General features: G+C 39.1%; 2 protein-coding genes across 3 annotated transcripts in view; both read right to left on the reverse strand.

Annotated features, from left to right (window-relative positions):
* Positions 1 to 5,832: 5,832 nt before the first annotated feature.
* Positions 5,833 to 9,180, reverse strand: LOC120060452 (cofilin-2-like). The gene is made up of 4 exons (XM_039009780.1): positions 9,037 to 9,180; positions 7,513 to 7,820; positions 7,268 to 7,344; positions 5,833 to 6,883 (listed from the first exon to the last, which is right to left on the reverse strand). Exons 1-4 carry the CDS (start codon positions 9,037 to 9,039, stop codon positions 6,771 to 6,773), a joined length of 501 nt encoding a protein of 166 aa, XP_038865708.1. The 5' UTR covers positions 9,040 to 9,180; the 3' UTR covers positions 5,833 to 6,770.
* A 251-nt stretch (positions 9,181 to 9,431) lies between these two features.
* Positions 9,432 to 14,308, reverse strand: part of LOC120060451 (bromodomain adjacent to zinc finger domain protein 1A-like) — a 43,517-nt gene continuing 38,640 nt past the window's right edge. The window contains exons 23-26 of one of the 2 annotated variants that reach the window (XM_039009779.1): positions 13,846 to 14,228; positions 11,590 to 11,768; positions 10,704 to 10,791; positions 9,432 to 10,524 (exon numbers count right to left, since the gene is read on the reverse strand). In XM_039009779.1, the coding sequence (XP_038865707.1) occupies positions 10,352 to 10,524; positions 10,704 to 10,791; positions 11,590 to 11,768; positions 13,846 to 14,228 (823 nt within the window). In that variant the 3' untranslated portion in view covers positions 9,432 to 10,351. Of the gene's footprint in view, positions 10,525 to 10,703; positions 10,792 to 11,589; positions 11,772 to 13,845; positions 14,229 to 14,308 lie in introns of both variants that reach the window. The other variant, XM_039009778.1, reaches the window with a different exon arrangement.

The following is a 14,308-nucleotide window of genomic DNA, read 5'->3' on the forward strand; positions in this document are numbered from 1 at the left end:
GTGTCAGCAGTCATAATGTAAGTAGCCTAATTTATGTTCCTCGAACTCCCTTGAATGCCTCTTTCAATCCAACATTCATATACTGACTATCTCTGAAACTCACTTAGATAATACCTTTGATGATACAGTGGTAGCAGTACGTGGTTATACCATCTCTAGAAGAGACAGGAATGCCAATGGAGGAAGTGTTTCTGTTTATATTCAGAGTCATAGAGTATCTCATGCCAAATGCTGTTGAAGTAATATGGCTACAGGTTCACCTGCCTCACCTAAAGCCTATTCTTGTGGGAAGTTGCTATAGACTACTAAGTGCTAACAGTCAGTATCTGGATAATATGTGTGAAATGCTTCATAATGTATCTGATATCAAGAGCGAGGTATATTTTGTGGGTGACCAAAATGTTGATTGGCTTTCATCAAGCTGTCCACTCAAGAAAAAGCTTCAAACTATAACCGGTGCCTGCAACCTGGTTCAGGTTATCAGGCAACCTACCAGGGTATTTACAAACAGCACAGGAATGAAATCATCCACATGTATTGATCACAACTTTACTAATGCTGCAGAAATCGGCTCTAAAGCAGTATCCACATCCATCAGATGTAGTGATCATAATATAGTAGTAGCCCTATCTAGGAAAACCAAAGTTCCAAAAGCTAAGCCTAATATAGTGTATAAGAGATCATACAAGAGGTTTTGTAGTGATTCCTATGTTGAAGATGATGAGAAACTGAAAAATGATATGGTTGAGTGGGATGAGGCAAAAGGAATGGCAAATAAGTCTGGCTGAACGGGAAACATACTGTAAGTTGAGTAAACGTGTCTAAACTAAACAAAAATAAGAAACTGTACTATGAAACAAAGAAATTATATAAAGAATGATAGTAAAAAGCTTTGGAGCACCTTAAATGACATTTTTGGGAAAAAGGTGAACTCAGCTCCAATATTCATTGAATCAGATGATTCATTAATCACAAAACCCACTGATTATTGCCAACTGCTTTGGTGATGTTTTCCCTTTGTAAGATTAACAAACTTAGGCATGACATTCCAACAACAAATTATGAACCTTCACACCATGCATAACTGACCAAATTATGAAAGACGAGCATTGTTATTTAGATTTCCGTAAAGTGAGTGTGGAAGAGCTGAAAAAATTATTGTTGTATATCAACTTGGATGGAAATGACTGAGGATGGTAGTGGACTATATTGCAACTCCTATTGGCCATCTCTTCAATCGAAGCCTACAGGAAAGTGTGTACCCTCAGGCCTGGAGGGAAGCAAAAGTCATTCCGCTATCCAGGAATAGCAAAGCACCCTTTACTGGCTCAAACAGCCCACCAATCAGCCTGCTACCAACCCTTAGTAAACTTTAGAAAAAAATGGTGTTTGACCAAATACAATGCTATTTCACAGTAAACAAATTATCAAATGATTTTCATCATGCTTATAGGGAAGGGCACTCAATATGTACGGCACTTGCACAAATGACTGATTGGCTCAATATTATACCCGTCCGCTACCACAGCAAGTGAAATCACTGCAACACTTAAAGAGCTGCAGTCAGTTTTAGAATGGGTGGCAAGTAGTAAGCTACTCCTAAGTATTTCACAACTAAAAGCACTTTTTCATACAAATCATTCACTAAACCCCAGCTAAATCTTGTAATGAATAATGTGGAAATTGAGAAAGTTGAGGTGACTAAACTGCTTGGTGTAACCCTGGATTATAAAATGTAATGGTCAAAACATATTGACACAACGGTAGCTAAGATGGGGAGAGGTCTGTTTGTAATGAAGAGCTGCTCTGCTTTCTTCACATTGCTATCAACAAAACAAGTCCTACAGGCCCTAGTTTTATCACACCTGGACTATTGCCCAGTCATATGGTCAAGGGCCACAAAGAGAGACATAGGCAATAAAGCAGCACGGCTGGCCCTTAAATGTACTCTGAGAGCTAACATCAATGGCATGCATGTCAACCTCTCCTGGCTCAAAGTAGAGCAGAGATTGATTGCATCACTACTTGTCTTTGTGAGAGGTATTGACACGCTGAATGCACTGAGCTGTCTGTTCAAACGACTAGCACACAGCTCAGACACCCATGCAAAACCCACAAGACATGCCACCGGGGGTCTCTTCACAGTCCCCATGTCCAGAACGGACTGGAAAACGTAGAGTATTACATGGAATTTATGCAGTAAAATCAGATTTTTTTTAAAAATTATAAAACTACACCATATTGAATAATGCAGACTGTGAGGAGACACACACAGGCATATGCATACAGACACACATGTCAGCAAACACACTCTACACATGTATGTATGGTGGTATTATAAATGTTGTATGGTGTAATGTTATATGTAGTTTTACTTAATTTTTGCCTCATTTGTTTGGACTCCAGGATGATTGATGGGAATCCTTCTCGTCTAGGAGCTATATCGTTGTGGTATGATCTTTGGTCTGTGTGCTGTTTACAATTGGATTTAAAAACATAAAGCTTGGCGTGTATATATAACGAACACTAGACGGCACTAAACTCACACAATGATAATAATCTTTGATTATCAGTCTGTGCAAATTATGGTTTGGTGATGCCATGGTATTACCATGTAATAAACTACAAAAATATTTTTGCTTTCTTACCTTTAAAGTAATATTTTAAATATTCATTATATTAAAGGGGCAATCAGCAGTTTCTACATCCATTGATTCTTAACGAAAATAACTTCTAAATGCCTCATCAGCTTAGTTTAACTGTCGTACTCCATCTGAGTCCAAAATATGAGCTTGTTTTACTCCAATGTTTGAAAACAAAGTAAATGTAAACAAATACTGTTTAGCCTTAAAAAAAATATTAAACTATAATTTGTATATCATGGATGGTTAGTCCTTGCATCCATAGCTCTGTCTATGAATTTGAGAGTGATTACATTTCTCCCGCCCCATCCCTCAGCTTTTTACTTAAACAGTGGCGGGGAAACGCTTTGTTATTGTTTCAAGTGCTGATTGACCCTTTAACTTTCTGTGATGTGATGCAATTATACAAAACAACCCCAATGTAATGAATCAAATCAATCCTAGACTTGAGTGTAACTTAATCACAGCATCAACATGGCTTGTTTTATTTTGCTATTTAAAATTGAGAAATATGTTTTGACATAGTGCAGAACTGTGACAACACTAATTGTTGCTTCATAACGATACATAACAGTTTGATCTCCACAACTAGTTTTATATTAGTATTATTACTACTTTTTATTACTTGGAAATATTTAGATTTTGGCATCTGACTTTGATATTTCTCATTTAGACTGTACACATGTACTGCACTGTTAAGGAGAGCTTGCAAGTAAGCATGGCACTGTACTGTTTACACCTGCAAGATCCTTTGCAGGTGACAAATAAACTTTGATTTGATCCACACACCTAGATACTGTAGGCCCTTTCATCATTACATCCCTGATGTTGTTTGACTATAATGATGTATGACTGTATCATATGATGATAACTCTGAATGACAAGCTACATGCGCTGGCTGGCTGTGCTCATCTTGTTAGCATGGAGAATCTTGTTGAGAGCAAGGAGAGGTCACTTGTTTATTTTCATCTTTCTTGTCCAGACACATATTCTGAGTTGACATGAATAACAGGCACTTTGTTTAACATATGCATGAGGGTATAAGGGCTTACATGTACTGTAGGTGTCTACATGAAGTGCTCTGAGAGAGACCACATTCTAAATTCAACACAGTATCTTTCATATAGAGACACAGTAGGGAAAAGTTAATGGAATTTTCCACTGAAGAGGAAAATAGTTATGATTTAATCTTTAATTGGCTCATTGACAAATGTATTAGATATATTGATTAGACTATTTAAAACTATTTTTAGACTAGTTAAGACCAACATAAATGATATGCCCGAGCAAAGGATGCAGGGCTGGTTCCACCAGGCTATAGGATGCACTTGATGTGGCAGTGTGTAGAGGATGAAAGTTCAACAAAAAGTCACAAAGTATGAAAATTAATAACCTGTATTGACCTTTCTGATAATATCCTCATACATTTTTATTTTATTAATCGGCCCATCCACCACCCTCCCTCTTCGGAGGACAAAAGTAACTTAGTTACCCATACATTTTTATTTTATTATCGGCCCATTCACCACCCTCCCTCTTCGGAGGACAAAAGTAACTTAGTTACCCATACATTTTTATTTTATTATCGGCCCATTCACCACCCTCCCTCTTCGGAGGACAAAAGTAACTTAGTTACCCATACATTTTTATTTTATTATCGGCCCATTCACCACCCTCCCTCTTCGGAGGACAAAAGTAACTTATTTTCTCAATAGACATGTTTGTGTGACTTGCCCGTATAAGATAAGTTATATAGCAGTAGCCTTCAGACCAGTTTCATAACATTATTAAATGTTTAGTCCTTTAGCAGACGCTCTTATCCAGAGCGACTTACAGAAGCAATTAGGGTTGCCTTGCTCAAGGGCATATGGACAGATTTTCAACCTAGTCGGCTCGGGGATTCAAACCAGCGACCTTTTGGTTACTGGCCCAACGCTCTTAATCACTAGGTTACCTAACCATGACTAGTAGACTACAACGTTCTAGACACTGGGGACACCCTTGGGTAATACTTGTTGCTCACGAAGTTGTAGCATAGTCAGTCCAGACAGAGATACAATCAAGAGTTTGTTCAAAGTCTATTTGGTGACACCAACGCCAACCTACACCATATATTTCAGCTGTCACAGGACTGGGCCATCTGTTGCGTTAGATACTTCCCATAAGCAGGGGTTTACAACATCTTATAATAATACACCAAGGATTTTTTTCCTATGTGATTTTTCCATTCCCTTCTTTCCTATTCTGTTCCTTGAGTGTGAAAAGCATTCTTGGTAGCGGGCGGCAAGCGTGTGTACTTTAACTTGCTACTCTTCTCCTCTACCAGGGCTTCCCTTTCGTTGCTCTTTGGAAGCTTGTCCAGTTTTGCCATTTGTGGACAACGATGACAAGACACAAAAGCATGTGTTGGCCATAAATAGCTCTGACCAGCAGAGGATTGCTCACTGCCTGCAGATCAAATTCTCTACAGGCAGAAGGCAGCAGGCCTGGCCCCCAGCCCAGTTGCAGTAAAAGACGCACCACTCGCTCTTTCCTAGAAACACTTGGCCCTGTTCAAATGAAGGGACAGGGGCAGACTGGCCTGGCTGTTCATTGAAACTTAGATGGCGAGTATAAAAAGGTGCTTTGATTCATTTGGGAAACTGCAGTTCTCTAAGTTAAGGTTGAAAGAGCATTACATAAAAATATGATTCAATCTATAAATATTTAAATGACATAAGTTGACAGTTCTCCAATTCACAATGACATACAGTATGATCGGAGGTTGGTCATTAATGATTTGCTGTACTACAACAGAAATAGCCTTACTAGCTTGGCTTCACGCACAACAGTGTAGATATTAGATATAAGAAGCATCAGGGAAACCACCTTATTTTCATTTGGAATTTCACACAGAAAATATAATATATAGAGCTGAAATTATTCCCAATTGTACACAATATATTTATAGCAGAATGTTCCGTTAAGTTGTAGCTGCCCTCCTGAACAGAGCCCAGAAGATTGTCACTCACTCACTGCATCTGGTTTAATTGAATAAAACACTGACCAAGGCAATATAGCATAGCATATAGACCAGATCTTTCTATTTCCTGTTAGAGGAAATCATGAATGCATCTCTTTATTGCTTCTCAGCCCTCCTAATGAACAGATACACTCAGACAGACAACCCAGAACAGAAGACACTTCTTTCTGTTATCTGCCACAAGGTTTTATTGCAAAGTGGCAACCTCCTCGCCCGATCTCAAAAACAATGTTCCACTTAATGCTCCAAATGCACATATTGCCATCTTTACTGATATATTTGAATTATTTTGTTTAGTGTTTAAAAAAAATGCAACCACCACACCCCTCCTTTTTACAGTGGTGTACTGTACATTCAAATGAAAGTAAGGCGGCAATTGAACAGTCAAATACTCATCTGTTCTTGTCCATATGCATAACAGGAATGAAAACTGAGGTAACATCTCTAGTTGACAAATATAGATATTCTATATAGTTATTCGAAACTTTTTTGTCTCAACTTGTAGTGTATAAACAAAAAAGTGCTTCATATATGCATAGTCTATTACGTGTTTTGCCAGGTCGAATAACATATTGGATACGATAGAACACTTCAAATAAATAAGTCAGTCATATGAAAAACCTAATTAGTGCAAAATACTTGCTTTTAGCTGTAACCTGGGCAGTGAATATGACTGTCAAGGCATTATAGAAAGCGTTCACATTTTCCTACTCTACTGAGCATCTAGTCATCACTGTTTAGGTGGCAAAGAATGCAAAAACAGTGCTAAACTTTTTGTTTTGGGAGTGTTATTAATCTCAGGTAGTGTGGTGCTGCTGTACATATTTGTTTGGCAAAACACCTGATGAGTGAACATTCCTCGAAGGTAAAAAATAAAAAATAAAATAAAAAAACTACCAGGATTTTTTTTTTTTTCAGAGGTCAGCTGGCAAAATAACTTGTAGGCTTTTGCATATGTTAATGAGATCTCCTTTGTGCGAAAAAAAAATTATAATAAAAACTGAACAAAATAAAAGCCTACAGCTATTCCTTTAGGATCAAATTATATAGACACAACTGCTAAGGTGAAAGTGTCTGGAATCCAGATGGCACGTAGTATTTTCCGTTTACAATGGTAACCCTTCGAGTGATACCACCACGTTTCCTCCCAACTTGTCTGCCAGGGTGGCGCGGTCCTGGATGTCGTCTAATCCGTTGACTTGCCATTCGTGTTTGATACCTGAAATAAAGGGATGTATAGAGCTGATTGCCATCCATTTTATGCTGTCGTGTTGAATACTACCAAGGCCCTTTCAATAATTGCAGGGGTGTCGGAGGGAATTTTGTTGGACACCACATTTTCAAAACTTTCTATGGGGTTCAAATTGAATGGTGTTTTGAATAACTTCAATAGCTATAGCCATGAAACTTTTATAGAACATAGATAGGGAAAGAAAATAACTTATGTCGGTAAAAAAAAGTCTAAATAGTTCTAACAAGATAGTTAACTAGAAGTTAACCGTTTAGACTATGCAAATTCACCTGAACAAATTACTGAGCACGATCATACAATATCAGGTCAAACATACAGGCATAGCAGTTTGATATAGCCATTGTCACTCACCTGTGAACTTCTTTTTAATGGCATCTTTAGAGCTAGCGTAGATCATCTTGCTTTTCAAGGGAGCACCCTCAGGTGCCCTGGAATGAGGGAAACAATTTAATAAGACTAATAACGTCCTTATTTCATACCACACAAATTAAAGTATCAGTTATTTTACCCAAAGTCGAAGACCGTGTTTCTCAAACTTTTTTATACCTGGGGCCACCAAGCTATGGTTCTCCTTACATTACAACACCCAAACGTACCAAAATATAAATACCAGGTCTTCTTTCTTGGATTCTTTTGTTTCGTATGTGGCATCGTATAAGCCGTATCTGCAATCGTTGAGAGGTAGAAGCTTGACGAAGCAGGCGTATGGGTCGTCCACCGACTCCCCAATGTCACCAACCAGAATCCACTTGCCCTCTTCCACAACAATCTTCTTCTTGTCATCGCTGAGGCAAAACAGCACAGCCTTTTTACGCTTTTTTACATCTTCGGTAGAGGATGACTTCCTGACTTTCATGTCATTGAAGACCTTGATGACTTCATCGCTGACAGTGACACCAGAGGCCTGCGGAAAGAGGGGGGAATGAAATGGCAGCCTTCAATATGGTTGTGCCCTGTTCAATAGCCAGTAAACACAGGGAACAATGCTGCTAAGACACTACAGTTATTATCATGTCCCTTTATTATGTGGACATTGAATCTAGACCCATAGCTAAACAGCATGGGGATGGGAAATGCTTTCCCTGGGGTCTCTATTAGAAGGTACAAGAAAAGCAAACATTTACACATACAGTATGTAGCTATAGCATTAGCTACCGATACGAGTCACGCAGACAGAATAACAAGTGACTGCAGCATTGATCATAGCGTTCCTTTCCTTTGACAGTCATTTACAATGAATCAACACTTTCACTCTGACACTACCTGCCAGCACACCTGCTGAGTCATTTTGCATGCCACATAGGCAATGTCAGCTGGCCAAAGTGTTCCATCAATAGCGATGACAATTCGACCAGAAAACCAATCCATGGCAATTGGACATTCCAACACTGTGGTGTACTGGCTAACAACCCTCTATCACAAAAGTGCACGAGACTCGCTGACCACTGAGTGACCACCACACTAGCAACTGTCAAAGAATAAGACCGGAAACTAGCTAGCACTGTGTCCAGCAACCCTTTGCATGTGCCAAGGCCCACTGCAGCAAACTAGCTAGTATGGGAACACACGCGTGGAAATCCGCACGGGCGCGTTATTAGCTTGACTCGAGTGCAATCAAACAGCACAGGAGACCTGTAAGACCATTTCAAGTTATCTAGTCCCAATAATTTTGTTTATCATCTATAACCAGCTAGCTACAGAAGCTTATAGCGTAGAAAATGTGATTGCCAGCAGGATTGGTTTTAACGTTAGCTAGAAGCCAACTTGTCTTCATGAGCTGAAAGTTTAGCTAACGGGCAGTAGCGCGATTACCGTTAGACAGAGGACTGCGCTATAATTAAGTTAAAATGGCCGCCTTAGGCTGCAGGCCTTGCAGCAATCCTAAACTGGAACTGATTTTAGAAATTAAATAACGGTATATTATTTAACTTGAAACAAACTTCGTAGTTACAGCTAATCACTATGGAATGTCCAACGCAACTATAACCAGCAATCAAACATTGGTATGCAAGCAAGCAACGTTTTTCGAAAACAGCCCAGTGCAACAAAGTTACAAAAAGTTACATCTACACCGAACTAGAAACTACCTAACATCTAGCTAGAAAAGTAAAGCATTTTACCATGTTGTTCGATCGTCGGTCCTGTGCGATTTGCGATTATGTGGTTAAATCTTTAGGGGTAAATGGATATGGTAATGTTTGGACGAGCCGACCGGGTGTGTGGGACTGGGAGAGAGCGGGGGAGAAAGGTGGTGGTAAGGGGCGCGCCAGTAGGAGCCACTGCACTTGCAGCGGGCGGGATCAGGAATGGGATAGGAGGAATTTATCCTGTGACATACTGATGACAATAAAGCTAAGCAAGGACTTGCGGACTTCCACTTCTACACTCAACTCAAGCAGGCAGCGTTATAAGTTATTTTTCTAACCCTACTAAAAATGTACACCTACCCTAAAAACAATACGCCTCGCAATTATTTAGAAGACATTGGCAACAAAAGTGAGAGATGACCAAGAAATATTAAACAAAGTCAATTTATTTATATATAGGAAAATATACACGATAGCAAATACAAAGCAGAGGTGACAGTTAGGGGGACAACACTCAGTATTTAGACCCTATCCCAAACAGTTTCTAAAGACTGAACTCAAAACTAGGCCAATAATTCTTTACAAAAACATGTTCTATAGAAATATTATAAATAAAGTTATTGCATTCAAAACTAAATAAATAACCAACGAATGATAGGAAATAAGGGACATAAGAAATAATATCGGTTTCCAGTGTAGTGTTTCACTGAAAGATGGGAACCTGAAACAGTTGATGTAAAATATGTTCAATATTAGGAAACTAAAATTAAACTGTCCATATTAAGTTTCAATACTTAATTCGCCTAAATCAACTGAAGTAGTCACATACAAAAAAGTATGTGCACAAAAATAGTAGTCTAGGAATGCTGCCAATATACAAAATATAAATGCACTGTTGAAACCTAGTTTCAAACGTCAATTTGTTTACCCTGAGTGAATACGAAGATAAAGGCTTTGTTTTGAAATATTCAGTGCAAATACTTTCACAGCGATATAGTTGTTCCTGCCTTATCTTGAGAGGGTATGATATTTACACTTCCAAAATGGTTTGGGAATGTTCAGACTTTACAATGCACGGTCAAATTCACTAGAAACAAAATGGAAGAAAACAGAACGAAACGGAGGGACTACCTGAATTATGACCATGTATTTATATTGATGTGTGTATTTTCTGTCATTCAGGGCTCATCTGTAAGAGACCTTGGTCTCAGCATGACTCCCTGATAAAATAAAGGTTTGAGAAAAAAAAGAAAAGTCTCCAATAACAAACTTTGTTTTTGTCGCAAAACCAATGAAACGCTTGCAACGGTGTGCATGAATACAACCCAGTAGTTTCAGTCAGTCAGCTTTACATCCGGGGCCGCTTCTGTGGAGGAGTGGTCCGGTCTGCCAGCCCCAGATTAGAGACTTCTGAGTTGAAGAAAGCTTGGAGCCTTGCTCCTGCTTTAGCTTCATTCGTGTGCCGAGGGTTGTATTGTAAACAGTTGGCAAACATGAGCTCCACGTCCTCAATGTACTCCGCTGTGAGATAGGAGGGGGAGAAAGATGATCAGAAATCATTTCAAATCTGGTGTGCAGAACCATGACCGCATAAAATTGTTTTTCATGTTGATAAATTTAATCCAATATACAGTAAACAAGGAGATGGTTCAAGCCTTTTCATCTGTGTTGGTTTAGGTAAAAGCAAAACATCAACTTACTAGCTGTTTTATATTCACAGTTGTTGACCTTTTCTCTGATAGTGCTCAGAGCTATGGGTCTTTTGATAATGTCGAAGTAGTCTGGAACCTGCAGAAGTGAGGACAGATAAATCAGAGGGGTATACAAGTAAATGAGCATGAAATGGGAATGGGCTAATTGACCCAACAACCAGGACCTTCCCTGATTTGAGGGGTAAAAATAAATAATATATATATATTTTTTAAATATATAAATTTGCGATTGTTTATACAGATCTATAACGATGCATAAATAGAAACATGCAGTAAGATGCCAGAAGTCGCAACTGATGCATATGGGGATATTTTTGATTTCTCTCTGACATTCAGAAGCTGAGCTACGGACCTATAGTCAAGGAATCAAAGAAATTGGACTTTGTTGGGAAGTAATCTTATACAATGTGTGACTCTCGCCATCAATTGATCTATTCACTTTTAGTAAAAGACCATATGAATAATTAAAATGGAGGGTTCATATAAATGATAATAAAACATTTGGTAGCAGAATAACATTTGGTGAAATGGGGTCAGATTTATTTTCCTTATCCATTATTATATCATTGAATAGCCTACCTATAAGATGTCATCATTCTTGTTAAACTACATAGAATTGTAGGAATTCAGTTTAAAAACAAAAAATTACAAAGTGAAAAAAGGGGGGCCCAGGGAAAAAAGATGGGAAACCCCTGAGTTAGATAGTAGGCGTCCCTAGTGAGGTAGCTAGTTGTATTCAAAGTGTATTCATAGGAGTGCTGCCTGTGTGTGTGTGTGTGTGTGTGTGCGTCTTTAAATGCATGCGCGCATATGTGTTTCTCTGTGAGCCAGGCTGGAACAGAAAGAACTGTACCTTTTAAAAGTCATGTATTACCTGTATCCTGGACACCAGCTTCATGAAGGGCCAGCTGTCTTCATGTCTGACAAGCTCTACGGTCAGGTGCTCACAGGCAGACAGTTCATGGACTCCCAGGTTCCTCCCTGAGCTGCGGCGACTGGACGAAGAACCTGAGACCGAGGGAGTCAGGACCAGCTTTGGCTTGGGGGAGACCTCTGCTGGAAGAACAGAGAAGATGTAGCCGATTGTGAATATCAAAGATGTGCACTCTGAGAAAAACAAAAAATGACTCAACTAGAAGGAAGTTGTTTGTGTAACTTAAGACACCCCCCTGAGGATTTAAGCACTACAGCGCCTTCAGAAAGTATTCACACCCCTTAACTTTTCACATTTTGTTGTGTTACAAAGTAGGATTAAAACTGATTTAATTATAAGATAAAATAGCAGACATTGAGCATGGTGAAATTATTAGTTACATTTTGGACAGTGCATTAATACACCCAATCACTACAATGATGCAGGCGTCCTTCCTAACTCTGTTGCCGGAGAGGAGGGATTTCACCACAAGGCCAATGGTGACTTTAAAACAGTTAGTTTATTGGCTGTGATAGGAGAAAAAAAGACAACGTTGAATGTTCGAGTGGCCTAGTTACAGTTTTTACTTAATATTGGCTTGAAGATCAATGGCGACATAAATTGCTGTCTAGCAATGATCATCAACCAACTTGAAGAATTTCTTTAAGAATAATGTGCACATATTGTACAATCCAGGTGTGCAAAGCACTTAGACTTAACCAGAAAGACTCACAGCTATAGTCGCTGCCAAATGTGATTCTAACATGTATTGACCCAGGGGTGTGAATTAAGGCAATATATTTAATGAATTCAAATGTATGTTTTTGTGCGATATTCCAAATGCCTGTATCGCAATAAAGTTTTTACTTTTGTTTTTATGAGTGTTTATGTCCGCTAGTCTTTTTGGTCGTCTCCTTAGCTCCTTCTGTTCGCCTTCTCATTTACACCAGATATCTGTATATAATGACAAGATGCGCATGTCTCTACCATAACAATGGGAGCCATTGTTCCAGAGGCGGGAAAGTAGGTGACAAGCTTAGGGCCAAAAATAAACCTATAGAAACACATTGGGATTTTGGCTAGAGTCACCTACTTCGCTTCTTGCTCTCCGTACACACAGTAATAGAGAAGTTAACCTTTCTAACAAAAGCCTTTATCTCAATTGCTCAAATTGCATGCAGCAGACACTACTAAAACAGGAGTATATTAATGAACATTGATTCTGGAAAATGTACGCTCAGTTGGTGGTGCGCCACACTGTGGTACCACATACCGCTAGCAGAATTTTAGCCAAAGACTTACACTAGCTGTGTTTTATAAATGTGCAACAAGCATAAAACAAGGAATTGGCAACTCTCTCATTCTGAGAAATAAAGTAGGCAGCTTGATTTCAACATCTGAACAAAGTGGACAGGCTGGCATGCTGTTCAAATAATTGGATTATGACAGAAGGGTGTGTTCATAAGAATTAAACTGTAAATAGCTAGCAAATTGATCCAAGTTGGCTAAACTTGAAATAAAGATTCCTATAAAGATTAGCTGGATATTCACTAGCACGTGGGCTTGTTCTCTAGAGACTGTTTATGAGACCTGTGTTCATTTTCTATTATGCCTGCTACAAGAAGTGAATGTGCATTATGCACGGTTCTGGTTAAATCTAACAAAAAGGACATTTTCATAGATATGAAAGCCTGATTGATCAGTGATTGCAAAAAAGCAGGTTAAACTATTTTGATAAAATAATTAGTTGGTCTTGACTGTGGAAGGCTTATATTAAGCACAAGTATAATTTCACAAGCCCTGTATTCATTACACTGCATTTCAATCAGAAATAATGTATCTGACCTTTAACTGTACAACAAAGCTTACTTGGAGAGACAAAAAGTGAAAATCGCCCGTAAGTTTATTTATTTTTTAATCATTATGATTTTTAGGCCATATCGGCAGCCATATTGTGAATACTTATGTAACTGAGATTTCTGAACTTCATTTTAATACATTTGCAAATATTTCTAAAAACACATTCACTTAGTCATTGTGGGGTAATTTGTGTAGAGGCGAGATTTAAAAAAATATTTAATCCATTTTGAATTCAGGTTGTAAAACCACAAAATATGGAATAAGTCAAGGGGTATGAATACTTTCTGAAGGCACTGCACATGACAAAATTAACATTCAACACTTCTGTACAGAAACATTTCGCAGAACTGGTCTTACCGGAGATGGGTCTTCTACGGGAGTCTGCCTGAGAGGGAGATGGAGTAGACTGGTTGCTTGTCCTGCTGGAGGTTCCGCTGGAGGCCAGTATCTCGTGACTGAGCCGAGAGCTGACTCTGCTGCCTGGCCGTGGAGGGCGTCTGCCGTTGGAGACTGGTGTGGGCTTGTTGGAGACTGGGGTGGGCTTGTTGGAGACTGGGGTGGGCTTCTTCCCTGAGGACTTGGCGGAGGCTCCCTTCCCGGCCGAGAGGGCCTGTTTGGGGGTAGTGTGCTGGCTCCGGGGAGTGGAATGACTTGAGCTGCTGGTGGTCTTGCTATTTGACCGACTGCCTTTGGTAGTAGGCACAGGAGGTTTCACAGGAGTCCGGCCCTTTTTAGTGACACTATAGGAGAAGAGGGAGACTGAATTGAGGAAGCGAAACTTCAGATATATGAACACAATGTTTTGGTTTTAAGGTAATTT

Source organism: Salvelinus namaycush, chromosome 15 (genome assembly GCF_016432855.1).
Source record: "Salvelinus namaycush isolate Seneca chromosome 15, SaNama_1.0, whole genome shotgun sequence".
In the NCBI taxonomy this organism is placed as follows: domain Eukaryota; kingdom Metazoa; phylum Chordata; class Actinopteri; order Salmoniformes; family Salmonidae; genus Salvelinus; species Salvelinus namaycush.